This window comes from Phytophthora ramorum, assembly GCF_020800215.1.
Source record: "Phytophthora ramorum isolate Pr-102 chromosome Unknown Phyram_PR-102_s0001, whole genome shotgun sequence".
In the NCBI taxonomy this organism is placed as follows: Eukaryota; Oomycota; class Peronosporomycetes; order Peronosporales; family Peronosporaceae; genus Phytophthora; species Phytophthora ramorum.
The window spans coordinates 2557581-2573792 of NW_027150647.1; the positions used below are offsets into that span (position 1 = coordinate 2557581).

At 55.9% G+C, this 16212-nt stretch overlaps 11 protein-coding genes across 11 annotated transcripts; 6 read left to right on the top strand and 5 right to left on the bottom strand.

The window, feature by feature from the left end:
* Positions 1-170: 170 nt before the first annotated feature.
* On the bottom strand, positions 171-1080 carry KRP23_455 (Protein SCO1-like protein 1, mitochondrial; the record flags this gene model as incomplete). Its single annotated transcript, XM_067889275.1, has 3 exons — positions 171-691; positions 769-862; positions 958-1080. The coding sequence occupies 3 exons, from the start codon at positions 1078-1080 to the stop codon at positions 171-173; spliced, it is 738 nt and encodes a 245-aa protein (XP_067751015.1).
* A 145-nt stretch (positions 1081-1225) lies between these two features.
* On the top strand, positions 1226-4159 carry KRP23_456 (N-alpha-acetyltransferase 25, NatB auxiliary subunit; the record flags this gene model as incomplete). The annotated part of the gene is made up of 1 exon (XM_067889286.1): positions 1226-4159. One exon carries the CDS (start codon positions 1226-1228, stop codon positions 4157-4159), a length of 2934 nt encoding a protein of 977 aa, XP_067751016.1.
* Positions 4160-5001: 842 nt separating this feature from the next.
* On the top strand, positions 5002-9317 carry KRP23_457 (GATOR complex protein WDR59; the record flags this gene model as incomplete). The annotated part of the gene is made up of 2 exons (XM_067889297.1): positions 5002-8967; positions 9045-9317. The coding sequence occupies 2 exons, from the start codon at positions 5002-5004 to the stop codon at positions 9315-9317; spliced, it is 4239 nt and encodes a 1412-aa protein (XP_067751017.1).
* A 127-nt stretch (positions 9318-9444) lies between these two features.
* On the top strand, positions 9445-10058 carry KRP23_458 (uncharacterized protein; the record flags this gene model as incomplete). The annotated part of the gene is made up of 2 exons (XM_067889308.1): positions 9445-9684; positions 9768-10058. The coding sequence occupies 2 exons, from the start codon at positions 9445-9447 to the stop codon at positions 10056-10058; spliced, it is 531 nt and encodes a 176-aa protein (XP_067751018.1).
* A 564-nt stretch (positions 10059-10622) lies between these two features.
* Positions 10623-10976, bottom strand: KRP23_459 (Acyl carrier protein 2, mitochondrial; the record flags this gene model as incomplete). Its single annotated transcript, XM_067889319.1, has 1 exon — positions 10623-10976. One exon carries the CDS (start codon positions 10974-10976, stop codon positions 10623-10625), a length of 354 nt encoding a protein of 117 aa, XP_067751019.1.
* A 303-nt stretch (positions 10977-11279) lies between these two features.
* On the top strand, positions 11280-12337 carry KRP23_460 (uncharacterized protein; the record flags this gene model as incomplete). The annotated part of the gene is made up of 4 exons (XM_067889331.1): positions 11280-11684; positions 11763-12026; positions 12102-12221; positions 12293-12337. 4 exons carry the CDS (start codon positions 11280-11282, stop codon positions 12335-12337), a joined length of 834 nt encoding a protein of 277 aa, XP_067751020.1.
* Positions 12338-12504: 167 nt separating this feature from the next.
* On the bottom strand, positions 12505-12846 carry KRP23_461 (Prefoldin subunit 2; the record flags this gene model as incomplete). Its single annotated transcript, XM_067889343.1, has 1 exon — positions 12505-12846. The coding sequence occupies one exon, from the start codon at positions 12844-12846 to the stop codon at positions 12505-12507; it is 342 nt and encodes a 113-aa protein (XP_067751021.1).
* A 220-nt stretch (positions 12847-13066) lies between these two features.
* On the top strand, positions 13067-13387 carry KRP23_462 (40S ribosomal protein S21; the record flags this gene model as incomplete). Its single annotated transcript, XM_067889356.1, has 2 exons — positions 13067-13116; positions 13198-13387. 2 exons carry the CDS (start codon positions 13067-13069, stop codon positions 13385-13387), a joined length of 240 nt encoding a protein of 79 aa, XP_067751022.1.
* A 594-nt stretch (positions 13388-13981) lies between these two features.
* KRP23_463 (Mitochondrial import inner membrane translocase subunit Tim13-B) lies at positions 13982-14328 on the bottom strand (the record flags this gene model as incomplete). The annotated part of the gene is made up of 2 exons (XM_067889367.1): positions 13982-14176; positions 14278-14328. The coding sequence occupies 2 exons, from the start codon at positions 14326-14328 to the stop codon at positions 13982-13984; spliced, it is 246 nt and encodes an 81-aa protein (XP_067751023.1).
* A 179-nt stretch (positions 14329-14507) lies between these two features.
* Positions 14508-14854, top strand: KRP23_464 (uncharacterized protein; the record flags this gene model as incomplete). Its single annotated transcript, XM_067889378.1, has 2 exons — positions 14508-14549; positions 14621-14854. 2 exons carry the CDS (start codon positions 14508-14510, stop codon positions 14852-14854), a joined length of 276 nt encoding a protein of 91 aa, XP_067751024.1.
* A 273-nt stretch (positions 14855-15127) lies between these two features.
* KRP23_465 (Ubiquinol-cytochrome-c reductase complex assembly factor 1) lies at positions 15128-16162 on the bottom strand (the record flags this gene model as incomplete). Its single annotated transcript, XM_067889389.1, has 1 exon — positions 15128-16162. The coding sequence occupies one exon, from the start codon at positions 16160-16162 to the stop codon at positions 15128-15130; it is 1035 nt and encodes a 344-aa protein (XP_067751025.1).
* Between the last annotated feature and the right edge of the window lie 50 nt (positions 16163-16212).

Genomic DNA, 16212 nt, shown 5'->3' on the forward strand with positions numbered 1-16212 from the left:
AAGTGTCGGATTAGCGGAGCCTGCCGTTTTTGACCAGTTGGTGATGGCATCCGCCGACTCAGCCATCGGATCAGATCTGATACCTCCGCTTAGATCTGAGGCAAGCGTATCCCGCAAAATCCACCGGAGCTATATTGACAACCCCTGCTAGTACGTGTACCGCTATCTGCTTAGAAATACGACTTGATTTTAGCCGCGATATCGTCGACGCGCGCCGCCTGCGTGAAGAAGTCGAGGAACTCGCCATCCGGGCCGACAAGGTACATGACGATGGAGTGGTCCACCAGGTAGTCGTCGTCGTCGTCGTCGTTCTCGTCCGCCTTGGAGAAGTACACGCGGTAGGCCTTGCTGATATCCGCCACTTGGTCGCGAGTACCCGTGAGCATCTTGAACTTGGGGTGGAAGTCGGCCTTGTACGCCTGCATTTGCGCAACAGTATCGCGCTTGGGGTCCACTGTCACAAACAGCGGCACCACCTCCGGGCAGTCTTCCTTCTCTAGCTTATCCAGCACGTCGCCGATGCGCACGAGCTCGTTGGGGCAAATGTCCGGGCAGTGCGTGAAGCCAAAGTACAACAGCGAGTACTTGCCACGGAACGACGCGTCCGTCACCGCGCGTCTCGTGTCACAGTCCACCAGAGTCCACGGACCACCCAGCAGCGGCTTGCCCACCGACGTGACCTTGGACGTGGCTACCGGTAGCAACAACAGTAACAACAGCAGCAATTAGCCTCCAGTTCTTGGAGCATCCAGCAGTATACCGCCGTACACTGCGTCTGCAGACGGTCCTTCTCTGAGTAGTAATAGTACACGACGCCGCCGCCCAAGACGCCGGCCAGTGCCAAACCGCTCCAACTAACAGGCTGGCAATGCAGAGAGCGATAGAGCCAACACGTCAGCAATAGTCTAGTGCGTATCAATCTGCAACGATCCTGCCGGCTGCAGCTCTCCTCCTCACCCCAAACTTCTCAGCGCGTTTGACCGGCGACGGTGCGTCGGAGAACATGCGGCGCGTCATCTTGGCCCCGTTCGTCTGGCCGCGGCGCAGCGCCTTCATCGCCAGCATCGCTCGGCTCGCCATCGTCTTCCAGCCGCACACTTGCAATTGCGCGTCTGCTATGCAACACTGGTATCTCGTCTTTCACTGGTCAAAAAGATGCTATATTTAGCATCCCTTCAGCGAATCACCGACTGGCGAAGGGGGATCATTATAATATCGGATCCCGATGGCGGACGACGGCCGGCTCATGGCGCGCTATGTGCGGCCCATCTACGACGCCATCGACGGACGCCAGTACAAGGCGGCCATCAAGCTGGCGCAGCACAAGCGCGTGGCCCATCTGGACATCGTGCAGGTGCTCAAGGCGCACTGTCTGGAGCGCACGGGCCGCGTGGAGGAGGCGTTGGACATCTGCCGTCGCGTTCAGCTAAAGCAGCCCACGGATGACACGTTGCTCAACACCATGAACCTGGTCTTCAAGCTGGGTGGCTGCGAGCACGAGATGCTGCCCACATTCGAGCATGCGTGCGCCGTGAGCAGCCCGCCCGACGAGGACCTGTTCCAGTCGCTCTTTGTGGCCTACGCGCGACGTGGCGCCTTCCTCAAGCAACAGCAGACGGCACTCAAGATGTTCAAGGCCTTCGGCAACATTAAGTACGTGTGCTGGGCCGCGCTCAGCATGATGCTGCAGGTGGAACACGGCGGTACACCCGCGCGCATGCTTGCGCTGGCCGAGAAGATGCTGCTCAAGACGCTAAGAGGGACCGGCTCGGACGACGGAGAGGCGCTGCAATTGACGGTGCTCATCATGCAGCTGCAGAGCAACCACCAGGGCGCGCTCGAGGCCTTTGACGAGTTTGTCAAGGTGGATGATGGCAAGAAGGACAAGAAGAAGGTCAAGCTGGGACGCGCTGCGGAGGGTGAAGGCGCGTACGACGAGGAGATTGAGCTCGGACCGATGCAGGCCATTGACAGGTTGTCGCTGGAGGCCACACTCGCCAAGAACGTGGCCAACTGGACACGCTGTGCTGCCGTGAATCGCAAGCTTTTGGAGGAGTTCAACGCCGATGACTGGACATTTTTGAAGGAGTACATTGCCGCTCGATTCGAAGAAACGTCGGACCGCACGGCCAAGGAGCTCCAGGTGCTTGGTAAAGAGATTACGGGTTTTCTGAAGGGGCTGCAGTCTCGTCCTGGCAACGAACGTATCCGAGGGCCTGCTCTCGCTCTGATTCACGTCAGCAGCGAGATTCTGCGTCGCTTGCAGTCGGGAGATGGGGCTGTAGCGCAGGTGGAGGTTGAGCTGCAAGCACTCATTGTCGCCTACGCGGATCGATTTTACTCCAAAGCGTGCTGTTTTACCGACTTGAAGCAGTACTTTACTCTCTACCTCAAGGAGAGCACTTTGGTGTCTGCATCCGCCAAATCCAATTTGGTCCAGCACTTTTGCAAGCTGTCAGAAGAAGCTGCAAAGCTGCTCAAAAACTACCCCACCGGTGACGACGTTGATGGAAAAGAACGCAAAGAAGGACAAGGCAACTTGAGCAAGCGGCTGCTCGCGCTCAAGACGCTTCGCTTCCTAGGCTACTACGAGAAGTTTTCGGTGGACGAGTTAGATCATGTCGTGAATGAGCTGGAAGCCGAGTACGACGCTGCGAGCTGGCTTAATATCGGCAGCGCTGGTGGGCAGCGGGAGGTGCAGCTTACGGACGACCTGTTGTTGCTGGCGACACACTTTTTGCTGGATATTTATCAGCGATCAAGCGGTCACCGTGAGTATTTGGAGCGTGCAGCAGGGCTGCTCGAGTATGGGCTGGAGAAGAGTGCGTACAACTTCCAAATGAAGCTCCTCCTGTCCCGCGTATATGGCTACTTGGGTGCCGCGGAGGCGATGCTGAGTCGTCATGCTGAGCTAGACGTGAAGTATGTGCAGTTAGATTCGCTGACATTCTTGGTCCTGGATAAGATGCTCGACCTTTGCCAGCACTCAGAGGCAAAGAAGCTGGTCAACCGAATTGCAGCTCTTCATCGGAGCACAGCGAATGATACACCCGAGTACATCTCGCGTGCTTACCGCCTTGGTGTCTACTCGAAAGTGGTCGACATGTCTTCATTCCTGCACAAGCGCATGATGAAGTCGCACACGCTGGCCATCAGCAGGGGGGAGACATTGCGCTTTGAGCTACTCGACTCTCTCGCTCTCGGGCCCGCCAAGCTGCATGACTTCGTGACCTCTTCGAGTTTTGACGCACAAATCACCGTACTCGAGGAGATGCTGGTGTCGGATGGTGCTGAATTATCGCGCAACCAGCACCGAGAAGTTGTTGTGGATTGGGCGTCTAAGCAGCAGATCCCAACCGGCAGCTTGTTTGCGCAAGATACAGCTCCTCTTGTGGAGTGCGATCGGTCGGCGGACTCAACCTCGTCGCTATTGTGGCTGAAGCTTCGTGTTCTCGTACCGAAGCTGCTTAGGAGCCTTGCTGTGGACGATCACGCAGCTTTGAAATCATTAACCGAAGAGTACGACGATATCGTGGCTCAGCTGCACCTCACTGGTTCTGGTTCTGGTGATCCTCAACTTCACGAGAAGCTTTGGAAATGGAGCTCGGAAGCGATTGCTACGTCGGCTCGCATTATGAATGCCGTCAACGGCGAGGACAAGGAAGGCGGCGACCTTTCTGCTGCGATCACGAAGCTCCAGGACGACTTTACTGCGATTGTTGAACTACTTCGTGCTGGGCTCGTGTATACCTCTGGCGATTCCTCTGATACAACTGTGTCGCTGTCGCCGTATGGTGTGTCCACGCTGTCTGCGCTGCTGAGTGACTGTGGGTTGGCATCATTTAGCGTTTTGGCTCTTGCGCAGCGTGCGTTGGCCAAGAAGAAGAGCAAGAAGAGCGAACAGCTGTCGACACCGGCATCCGCGCTGCGGAACCTCCTGAAGCACATGCAAGAAGAGCTGGGGTCGTTGGAGATGCGTGTTACAGAGCTCAAGTTTACGTCGCACAGCAGCACCTCGAAGGCGTCATCGTTAGCGCGGGACCAAGCGCAGCAAAAAGCGCACGCGAACGTAGTGAAGGCGTACGAGTCGCTTCAACTGAGGATGGTGAAGATGCTGGGGGAGCGCAGCGCCAGCATCCGCACCATTTTGCAGAAGTAGGTCAGCTACGTCGTTCAAAGCTTTAGAACGATTCTAGGTAATGTTAGACGAGTTGCCCAAGTGTACTCACATCAGGGCTTGCCAGTACTGGCACTTTTCGTTTTATACTGGCTGTATTAGGAAGGCTGCGTTGGGGAACCTACTGAATCACTCAGTAGTTACTGCTTCAAGTTTTAATTTACTTCGAAGTACTACATTATATTACTGTATTACTGCCACTACCTGTATTAATAGTACTGGATAGTAAGATCATTATGAGCGAAGCGCGCGGAGATCCTCGCATTGCTGACCTCCATTAAATGGAATTTCCCCCAATTTTGTTTCAGAAGAACGCGTTTTTCTGCTCGGTGATTCTCAGTGCTTGTTCTGAGACTACTCATCACGGCACCGCCAGTCGAAATATACGTTCTTGGAAAGCGTTTTGACTTCCCCCGAGCCATATACATTGTTATATGAACGTACTTGCTCTGTCACATAAAAATTACGCAATACTTCTCGCACTCTGCAGCAACTTGAATTAGCAACCACTTTCTGTCTGAAACCACAAAGCACGTGCCTCCACGTGTATTTGCTTCTTGAATTTTTTATAATATGTCGTCCCTATAATAGACATTTTCATGTATTAGTAAATTTAGTAATATTTTGGGACCAGGACACTTAATATATTACATAGTAATTCAAGTCAAGGATATTCTCAATCTACTAAGTTTTTAGTTATACTATAGTCATGTATTACTATCCCGGTATTACTCCTTTTAAAGTGCTGACAAGCTCTGCTTTGCAGATACAATTCGTACCTAAGTGACCGGTATTAGTACTACGTAGTAGGTTGCATTTCACTCATGCGGCGACGGCACCGCAGCTATCACGCCTCTCGCGGTGCGAGCAGCTCCCCCGCGCCGAGTCACGGCCCGCATGCGGCGTCCACTGGCGGCTCTAGATCGACGGATGCGCCTTCCCACGCGTCCCCGGCACCTGGTGGCTCTGTCTCGACTTCTGGCGGCTCCACGATCCACGGGAATGTCAACGTGCAGTTGGATCTGAACGCCAGCGCGCTCAGCGTGGACGCCACAGGATCCGTCGCCGTGCTGGCCGGCCGCAAAGGGCTGCATCTCGTGGACTTAGAGACGCCATTCCTGCCGCCCGCCACGCTGCACCACCAGACGAAGTTAGAGGTGACAGTAGTTAAGTGCAACCCGCACGCGTTGTTCAAGAGCCACGTGGCCTCGTCCAGCAACCGGAACACGCTCATTTGGGACATTGCAGACGTCAGGGTGGGTTCTGGAGCTTCACCGTCTATTGGGGCGGGGCAGGGCTCGTCCGCGGCCTATAAACACGGCCACAGCAACGGTTCCGGCGGCAACGGCATCGGTGGGTCACAGTCGACTTCGCAGCCGCTTGTCGCAACGCTGAGAGCTCATACTCGGCCGGTTAGTGACGTGGCGTGGTCACCTATGGAGCCGTCGCTGCTGGCCACGTGCTCGGCGGATGCCAAGACGCTGCTGTGGGATATGAGGTCGCCGCAGAGGCCCGTGCAGACGCTGAACGCGTTCAATACGAGCGTGATTCAAGTGGAGTGGAACCGCGTGGATGCCACGTCGCTAGCTACAGCGCACGATGGAGAGGTGAGAGTTTGGGATCTACGTGCAGCTGGAGAGAGGGCGGTGGCGCCCGCTGCGCTGATCACAGCGCATATGCAGAAGATCTATGGTCTGGACTGGCATCCGCAGCGGATGTATGAGCTGGTGACGTGCTCGGAGGACAAGACGGTCAAGTTCTGGGATGTAACACAGCCGAGAGTTTGTCAGGGAACACTGACGACTGGTGCACCGGTTTGGCGAGCACAGTACACGCCTTTCGGTGACGGTTTGGTGACTATTTCGCAGCGGATGGACAATACGATACGCTTGTGGGCTCTTTCGCATGGTGACGGTGGCAATGGGTCTAACGATGATGCTGGGGATGGGGATGTTTCTGGTGCCAGTGCTGGAGCTTCGGTCACTGCGGAGCTCGTGCACTCGTTCGTGGGTCATGGCGATTTGGTAAAGGGTATGGCATGGAGGGTTCGGCCTCAAACCAGTGTGTACCAGCTAGTGTCGTGGTCAAAAGACCAGGAACTGCGCATGTGGCATGTGGATGTGCCGCAGCTTGAGGCGTGCGGCTACGATACGGCGTCTTATCTTGCGGACGTTGCTCCATCGGAGGGCAATAATACCAGCGCTCGCCAGACGGATGCACGCCGCATGCTACACGCCGAATTCGCAGAGATGCACGCGCAGCACTCCAAATACAGCCTGTCCGGCTTGAAAACGGACTTTGTGCCGCTGGTGATCCCGAAGTCGGCAGTTCCGCTCAGTACGGATGAATACACGTTGGAGGGCAACGACAGTTCACTACAGGCCCTGCTTGCACTCGAAGAAGAGCTTATCAAAGGTGGAGAATCGCAGCCGGCGAGTGGCGAAGAGGATGGCCCATTGTCAGGGACTGGAGAGAAGGATGATTCTTCTGATGATTCTGCAAGCACGAAAGAGCGAGCTGCCAGCACTAATGGCGCAAGGGCACTCCCATGCCCTCGTATTTCCGGAGCATCCTTCAGTGGTCCCAACATGCTTTTGGTGTTCGATTCACGTGTGGCTATCGGTCAATCGCGCAGTTCGGCAGTTGTTCCTACTGCAGTTGCCGCAGGTAAAGAAAACAAGCCGCAGGTTCCTCCGAATAAGCTGCCGCGTACATATGAAGAGTTGCTGGACTTGAGGGACTCTCGCTTTGCGACCAAGAAAAACAAAAAGCCACCTGTAAAGCTACTATCGTCGGCCAATATCATGGGGTCCATGGACGTTGGTGCCAATGATTGGGCAGGACAGCAGCAGCAACCACAGGAGTTGATTGACGGTGGAGTTGGTGTGGGTGTATTTGGTGAAGACGTGGATAATCACTCTGTCTCCGCGCACGGCTATCGTCATGCATCAATGTATTATTCATCAGGTAGTGGAGGTACTGGTGGAAATGATGACATTTTGAGTGGGGTGAACGAGATGGAGCCTTCCATTCACGGAGGATCAGAGTACCTGAATACTTATTTTTCAAGTGCCGAGTATCATTTGCCCGTGAACAACCCAGAACATCTCCTCTCAATGCCGCCAAGCCAGCTCTCCCCTCGAGCATCTGTCCGCTCAAGCACGGTAGAACGATTGAAACGTGTGGAGCAACCCGCACCGGCACTAAATCTCGATCTGAGTATTAGCGTGACGATCCTCGACTTATCCAAGCTCTGTGGTGTATCTTCCATCCTAACGTACCAAACCAACCTCGAACCACGCAGTATGTCTTCTTCGCCAGTATCACCCAAGACTATCGCGCCGACTAAGCGCAAGAAGGGCCAGCTCGGCTCCGTAAACCGCTCAATGATATCCTGGATGCTGTGGGCTGCAGAAGATATGTCCAACAATCGTGGCGTCACCTCGAAGAATAATTTGAGCCGTGTGCTACAGGGTTTATTAGCCGACAATGATGCTGTTACCTTGGGCCAAAAAGAAGACGACGACACCACGTACGACGAATCTTGCACAGCACTAGCGGCAACGTGCGCACAAAATGCACGAACTGCATTGTTGGCCGGACGAAGCGACTTGCAGCAGATTTGGTCTCTGTTGGAGATCTCAGCGGCACCTGAGGTGGAACTGCCCATTTACAAGAAGAGCATAAATCCCTCGACATCGTTATGCCTGCGAACGGCTCATCCATGGAGCGCCCATCCACTTGGAAAGCGTCTAGTGCACAAAGTGTTAGACATGTATGAACAGGCAGGAGACGTCCAAGCACTGGCATCTATTGTGTGTGCGCTCAAGCCAAACGAACGCAAGGAGCAGGATAAGATACGTGAATCAGTGGCCCCCTCGGTGATTACAGTGGAAGACCAACTCCCCGTCGTACGTGAGGACAGACGCGCAAGCATCGAAGAAGTAGGTGGTGGAATGGCATCCAGCTCAGTAAGTGCTACTGGAAGCACTAGCAGTGGTATGCGCTCCAGACGCTCATCGTCGAATGCTATCTCGCAGTTGACTATGAATTTGTCCGACTCAAGCGATGCTCCTCCGGTCATGAGAGGCACTCGGCGGTCGAGCAGCCACAGCGAAGCACGTACGCAGGGTCTACCGGCTGATAAGGACGCAACTTTGCGTGCTTCGAAAGATTGGCCGCTGGTAAGCAGCGGGACTAGCAGCGCTGCATCGAGTCGACAATCGAGCCCTATTCGAGACCACACACAATCCACTGTAAGCAGCTCATCAGGACCGACCACTATCGGTCGTGACGGGAAGATACCAGGAAGTGGCTGGAAAATGGACTTTGAGCGGCTGGAGAATCCTTTCAAGACGTGGAGTGGGAACTCTGGCAAGGAAGCTCCGCCACCTCGGCTAACTGCAGACACCTTCAAGCCTCCCATTCAGGCAGTCAACGGCAAATCGCCAGCAACATCAATGCCAGTGAATGCTTCACCGAGGACCGGTCCAGTACCACCATCGCCTCTACATGCTCCACTCGGCACAGCCAGCAGCGAAGAGGAAGTTGATGCAAACGATCGCGTGCTGCTGGAGCTTAGCTTCCGCTCGGTAGATGACGAGAAATGTCTGCTGTCGTCGCTTCCTGAGGACGAGGCGCGCTATGACATTTACAAGGAGGCGTACGCAGATGTGCTCTACCGTTACGGCGCCATGAACTTGCGCAACGAGGTACTCAAGACAAAATCTCACGGCGCGCAAGACCCGCGTGGCATCTCCATGGGCTTGATCTGTGGCTCGTGCAATGCGGTACGTACCCCGAGCGCTCTCGAGCTCGATCTACCATGCGTGTGCTATAACTCTTGTATCTGTATTGCACCGTGTAGAAAACGATAGACCCCGTGTGCACTAGTTGCCGGGACTTCGCAGTGCGGTGCTCAGTGTGCCAGCTCGTGGTGCGAGGCCAGTCGATGTTCTGCATGACCTGCGGCCACGGCGGCCACGCCGAACACCTGCGCGAATGGTTCGAGGTCGAGACTGCATGTCCCACTGGCTGTGGGTGCTGGTGCAAGCAGGCAACAGCGACGATGCCAGCGTACCAATTGGAGCAGCAGGAGGCCGACCATACCGTTGCGCCATCCAGGTCGCACTCGTTCTAAGTGACGAGTTGAAGTGGACGCTCAGATGGCTACATTCGTGTTCGTGTACACCACGTCGTACAGCCAATCACCGAGCGTCCATTGATTGGAAGCCAGAAGTGCGAAGAGTAGCGAATAATCGGTCAGCATGCGAGGCAGTGGCTTGAGTCTCGAGCGCTTCATCAAGGGCAAGGCCCAGCGGTCCAGGAGCGATGCCAAGAGCAAGAAGAAGGTCATCATCCATAAGGCGCAGCGCCGGCGTCAGTACGAGAAGGTGAAGAAGTCGGCGGCGGCTGCTGGCGATGCCGACGCGCCGGCCGGGTCGTCGTTCTACGACAGGTTCTTCAGCGAACTCCAGAGCGGAAAAGTGGACGACGATGCAAAGCAGGTACAACGCGGAGTTGGTTGCTGTAGGTAGTGGGGGCATTTTTTTTTTTTTACTGATGAGTGACCTGCTGATCGTCTGAGCAGGTGGAAGCTCGCGTAGACAAGCAAGGGGAGCAGAGCGAGCGGAAGCACGTCGTGAAGCCAGACCCGTTTTTTAAGGCCAAGAAGAAGGCTGCAGTCACAAAGATGGAGCACCAGCGCGCTCGAGAGGACAAGAAGAAGCGCATCGTGGTCGCAGAGAAGAAGGTCACACAGCGCAAGAAGCGCCACGTGAAGCTGAGCCAGCGCACGGCCACTGGCCAGCCTGTCGTGCGTAATCACATCAACGACATTTTGTCGCGGCTGCAGGCGGAGAAGAAGAGGGAAGGCAAGTAAGCTGCAAGAACGGAAGCGTGCTAGGCCAGGTCGATCCCGCAGCACCGATCGATTGCACCCTTGTGGTTACGGGGAGTGCGGGAGAGCACTACGCTGGTGCAACAATTTATTTAGCAAGCTAAAACATGTCAATGCGAGTAATGAGCGAAAGTGTTAAACAGATTTTGAGAGTATCGACACTCGCCCAACGTAGTGCTTCAGCATCGTACAGTGTACGCAGCTTGATCGGAGTGTAGTAGACAACGAAGCGGTCAACTTGGATTTGGCCGGCAGCCTGACAGCCTCACATTGCTCGCTTCAGCATGCTCTTGGTACATATCCATCCAACACACGCAAGACTTTATCAAAGTAGCTTTCTTTTTGTTAATGATGGGCTGAGTTGTGAGCTCCACTTGAGCTCGTCACCGACATCCGACGAGAACCTGTATCTTTCTCGCCGTGAAACGGCGTCGGGGATGGAGACTGCGCTGTTCCAGCGTCCCGCCAGTCCAGAAAGAGAGAGCGCGCGCCGTACACAGCACTGCACCACGCACAGCAGACTACAGCTGAAGAAAGAGAGCGAAGTTACTTGGCCATGGGGTGCGCGGCGATGTAGTCGATGACTTGCGCGGGGGTGAGCAGCTTCTCCGACTCGTTGTCCGGGATTTCGATGGTGAACTCCTCCTCCATAGCCATGACGACCTCCACCACGTCCAGCGAGTCCAGGCCCAGGTCCTCCTGGAACTTGGCGACCTCCTTGACGGCGTCCGCGTCCACCTTCTCGAAGTTCTTGACGACGCCCAGCACGCGCTCGCTCACCTCGTTGCGGTCCAGGAACGTCTGCGCGCTGAAGAAGCGGGCGGGCGCCGCGCGGGACACGAACTGCGGGCGCGCGACGGCGCGGGACAGCGGGCGGAGGGCGGCGACGAAGCGGTTCATTCTGGGGGTCTGCGGCTTGAGGCTGGCGAGTGAACGAGTGACTTGCAACCACAAACGAGGGAGCCCTGGCGTAGCGGAATTAAAGCCAATCACAGGGGACGCATTTGCCGTGCACAACGCAATGGAACGGAGCGGGTCGTATCTAACCGCCAACAGCAACCACCGACGAACTTTTACCTTTGGGTAGACCTGAAAGATTGGTCATTTATGTGTCCCACCCTATGCTTAACCTTTACTTCAATACTTGTGTAAATAACACCATTCGCATCTATCATTGGGGTACATTCTTTGAAACATTCCGGTATGCAGTCGGCTGATACGGCGGCGGCACAGGATGAGGCGCAGCAGGCGCGCGATTGGTGGGGCGCCCGCGAGCTGGAGGTGGAACGCGAGCTGGCCACGGGCCTACAGCGCCGCATGGAGGCACAGCGCGCGCAGCTGCACGCGTTCAAGACCGAGCAGAGCAAGTGGGAGCATGAGCTGCAGCTGCGCATCTCCAAGTACGCGCATGACCGCAAGCTGCTGAGCGAGCACAACGTGGAGCTGCAGGAACGACTCACAGCAAAGGAGGAGGAGTTCGCACAGCACCTACGAGACATGGACCTGCAGGTGCAGCACGTGATCGAGCTGGAGGGCTTGCTGCATGATAATCAGATCGACGCGCAGCAGATGCGCGAGCTTAGAGAGAAGAACGAGGAATTGCAGCAGGTGAGACTGCAGCTGCAGTACGAGGTGGACATTGGAATCAGGTAGATTGATGCGGTTATTGTTGCTGCTGGTGATTAGCGACTACGGCAATGGGAGAGGTTCTACCGAGAGGAGAAGGTGGTGATTGCAAAGGAACAGAAGACGCAGCAGGAAGAGCTGCTGACAGAGCTCGAGAGGCTGTTGGCAATTTCGGAGGACGAGTTGGTGCAGCGACGAGAGAGCGACAGAGACGTCACAGGGAAGAGTAAAAGCGGCAATGGGAGAATACGGCGGAAAGAGGATGCAGAAGATGACCCACTCATGACAAGAATTAAGGAGCTTGAAGCGGCGTGCAAGCAAAAGGTGGGTGCTGTCGGTGCTTGGAGAGGTTATTGCAGCTCTACTTACACGTGCGTTCCTCTATTCGTTCGTGTGCAGGACCAAGCAAATTATTCGCTGAAGGCTATTGTGGAACAGCAAGAGACCGCATTCGACGAGAAGTTGAAGATCGTGACTGCCAAGTACGACCAGGTCAAGGCTATCAACATGGCACTGCAGGTTAAATGACATGATTCAAGCCATCTATTGGTCTCGTCAACGCAACTTACCATGTCGTTTGCTGTCCGTAGAAACGGTTCATGCATGCATTAACGGAGGGCGCTGGCAAGTCTTGAGCTCAGTACAGTCTTTGAATCCCCTGTATCAATATCAATGAAGGAATGCAACTCTGCGGTAGGTTAAATAGCCCTTCGTGTTCTTCAACGGACTACGAACGCACGCAGAGCTGCAGGGCCACGATCTATTCTCCTCGTGCCAACCACCCGTCTGCCTCGCCCTCCCCTCACTGCTGCTGCACCTGGATGTTGTACTTGCGCTGCCACTCATCCGCAGCCTTCTCCTTCTGCTTGATGCTCTCGTTCAGCTGGGCCAGCACCTGCGCGATGCCATCGCGGTTGGACGTCACGGCCGGCAACACTTCCTGCACCGAGCGTTGTACCAGTACGCCGCCCACCATGCGGTAGGCGTTGCGGTCCTTGGGCAGCTCGTTGAGCGTCTGGATCACGCGGTCGTGCTCCGTGGTCTCCACCTCTAGCTCCGAGATCTTCTCGGCCATCTGCCGCACCTCGGCGCGCAGACTCTTGTACGTGGCCACCACCTGCTGCTCCGTGATCTGCTCCGCCATGCTCGTCTCTTCTTGTCTTGCGTATTGACACCCTTGGGATCCAAGCCGGTGTATGCCACACCACATGACATCGGCAGAGGTCGAAAATAACTTGATGTTTGTATGCCTGGCCGGTAACGTACAGTCAGGGCCATTGGTTTTGGCGAGGCCATGGCTTTTCGAGCGCTTTTGCCTGTGGAGCGTTTATTGAGGAATTTCAACTGACTCTAGACAAGTAACCATGCAGAACGAAGCCGGCCAGTCGATCGACATCTACATCCCGCGCAAGTGGTGCGTGCACCGCTATCCGATGTAGATCGTTTAATGCAGAGAGCACTGTGCTAACTCGCTGCCTTTGTCGCTTGCTTGCAGCTCGTGGACCAACCGCATCCTCGCGGCCAAGGACCACGCCTCGGTGCAGATCAACGTCGGCCGCGTGAACGCCAACGGCGTCTTCACGGGCGAGTCGGACACGTTCGCTCTGGCTGGTTACATTCGCCACCACGGTGAGGGCGACATGGCCATCACCGAGCTGGTCCGCCAGGCGGACGCCAAGAACTAAGCGGATTCAGTTGTCGCGGTTGCGCGCCGGTGCTTCGCTGTGCGTGCGCGCATAAACGTCTAACAGTCAGTTCTAGCGCTCATGGGCTCTCGAGAAGCATCGTCAGATGCTCTTGGGATCTCTTAGCAGGGACGTCTCTTCTGGAGTCGGTTGCTCGCGGGCTCGACATCGCCTTCGCCTTTGTCGGTCGTAGTCTCACTATTTAAACACTGGTCAACGAACGAACAAGAACAAAGCGGTTCAAACCCACCATCGTGTGTTTTGACTTTCCTTGCCGTCAGGTATTATTGTTTCCTCCAAGCTTGCAACCTACGGCTATCCAGACGTACCAGATTCAAACGAGACAGACTCATAGTTATAGTGAGGCATTGGACCGTTCTGTATTGAAGCCGGCATTTCCTCTAAAGAAACTACAAGCTCGTGATTCTACTGCAACTGCAGCCTCCGTGGCTATCGACTCGACGCCAACAACACCGGAGTAGCACCCGCTACGCTGCTGCGTGAATCCACGCACGGGGATACCGCGTCGTCCGCCAGCGTTTGTGCTGTGGGCACATACTTCGAGCAGCCTGCAGTAGCGCCGCCTGGATGCACCTATGAGCCGCGCTGCGCCATGGCCTCCGAGACCACCTTCATGGTGTCGATGTATCTGTTGATACACAGAGCGAGGCAGTTCTGCTGCTTGCCGTCCAACTTGCCGTTAGGGCGCGTGATGCACTTGTCGAAGCACTTCTCCTGCACGTTCTGCGTCAGCTCCTGCATTGCCTGCTGATTCACTTCCGCGCGCACCTATTGCCCACACACACAACGGAGGCTGTCAGTACAGAGCTCATACACGGCAGCGCGCCTCGTAGTAGAGAATAAGTGCATCAATGATGATGCACACGCACTCTGTTCACGAGCTCGGCCTTCTGCTGGGGGGTGAAGCTGGCGCCGTCCATGATCGATTCCTGCTGCTGGTTTGGAGGCCACCGATCAAAAAGTCAAAAAGATGAAATAATTCACAACTTTCAAAAATAACGTAAACGGCCGGATTGTGTCCTGGGCACATAGACAATCAGCTGTCTGACCCACCACAGTCAATCTCGACCTCAGACTCGAAGGAAACACTGCCAGCAAGATGCATACGCCGCTAGACCGCCCGCACCCGGACTGTCAGGCTGTACGTGCATTGCATCGAGTCGTTGTGTGTTGAGATGCAGTGTCTGACCGACTGTGGACGAACTGACGCAGGAGATCAAGGCGCTGCTAGAGTGCCACCAGGACAACCCGTACGCTAAGTTCGTCGGCGCGTGCGGCGAGGTCAAGACTGCGCTGGACTGGTGCTTCAGGGAAGAGAAGAACCGCATCCGCTCCGAGAACCTCAAGCACGCCAAGGCGTCGGACGCCTACGTGAAGCAGAAAATGCAGGAGCGCCGCGACCGCGTGGCGGCGGAGGAAAAGGCTAAGGCATCAGCTGCCAACTGATCGAACTCTGCTACAACTAGGAACTCAACACGAAACTGCTTACGACATATACGAGACCGGTGTTGCCCGTTAGGAGCCTACTGACAAGCTGGTGGCTTTGTTGTTTCGTGTATTGATTGCTGCGAGTTATAAGGCACACGCTGCAGAAATGTTGGAAGCCTCATAAACTGCTGGTGCTGCTGTTACGGCTGCAAGCTTCCATTGTAATTTCTCTATCGATGGGTCATTGGGCCCGGACTGGCAGACCAACAGCTCGGTAGGTAGGTGGGCTATTTACTTGTGCTTTTCACCCTCGTGCAGCTTGTCACCAGTGGGGCGATCCCAGACGGAGAATCGCGTGGTCAGGTTCCAGTAGTACAGCTTGCCGCGGTTGTCCAGCGCCGATCGCCAGTTGCCGAAGCGCTGTCCAATGAGCACCACGTCCTCATCACTTTCTGGAATGTCGGTCGCCGTCACGTGAGTCTCCGGCAGCGTACTCCACGGGATGGTGCCCTCCATGATGTACTTGGCGTCCACCTTCTCCAGGTTCTTCAGCTCGCGCTTCATGTATTCGGCCAAAATGCTGGCAAGACGCAGACATTCGGGTGTCTCGTTCTCTAGCAGATGCTGGGCCACGGCCGTCTGGAAAGCGTTGGGTCCGTTCTTCAAACCCTGGTCATAGGCGATGCAGGCATTGAAGCACATCTGCTGCACCTGTGCCAAGTGTTTGTTCACCGTGAGCTCCGAGATGTCCAGGTACCGGATCCGCACGACGGTCTCTTCCCACAGTCGGTCAAACATGAGCTCCTGCATAACCTTGCCCTGCTCTCCTTCCAGCGCCAAGCGGCGGTGCACCAGCCACACGTGCATCATGAGCAGCGCCTGCTGTGCTCGGAAGGAGCGCGGCAGTCCCAGTGCACGGTAGTACTCGGGTTTGGCCGTGTAATTCATGCAGCTCTGGAACACGGCCGTTGACTGGCGGAACAGGCGGTCGTCCTCGTTCAGGAAGCCCAGAAGTTTCCACAACCAATGCCAGCGCTGGATCGGGTTTGTGCCCTTGGTCACGTCCACATTGGCGGAGCGGCCCAAGACGCCGCGGCCCGGCGACGGCGGCGCGATGTCCGTCTCGGCCCACGCGAACTTGCGCGTGTCTCCGCGTGAGATCTGCGGCTGTGAGGCGAAGGCCCTGACCAACAGCACCTGCGTCTGCACGCACGCGCGATTCGAGGTGATGGAGGAGGCGCCCAGGCCCTTGGTAGCCAAGACGGCGCCGCTGCGCTGGTTGCACACCGCCGCCCTCGCCGCTGCCCGCGTCGCTGCTGCCCGCATATTCAAAGAGGTACTGCCGCCACACGCGCAAAGTGCGAGTGGTGTGGAGC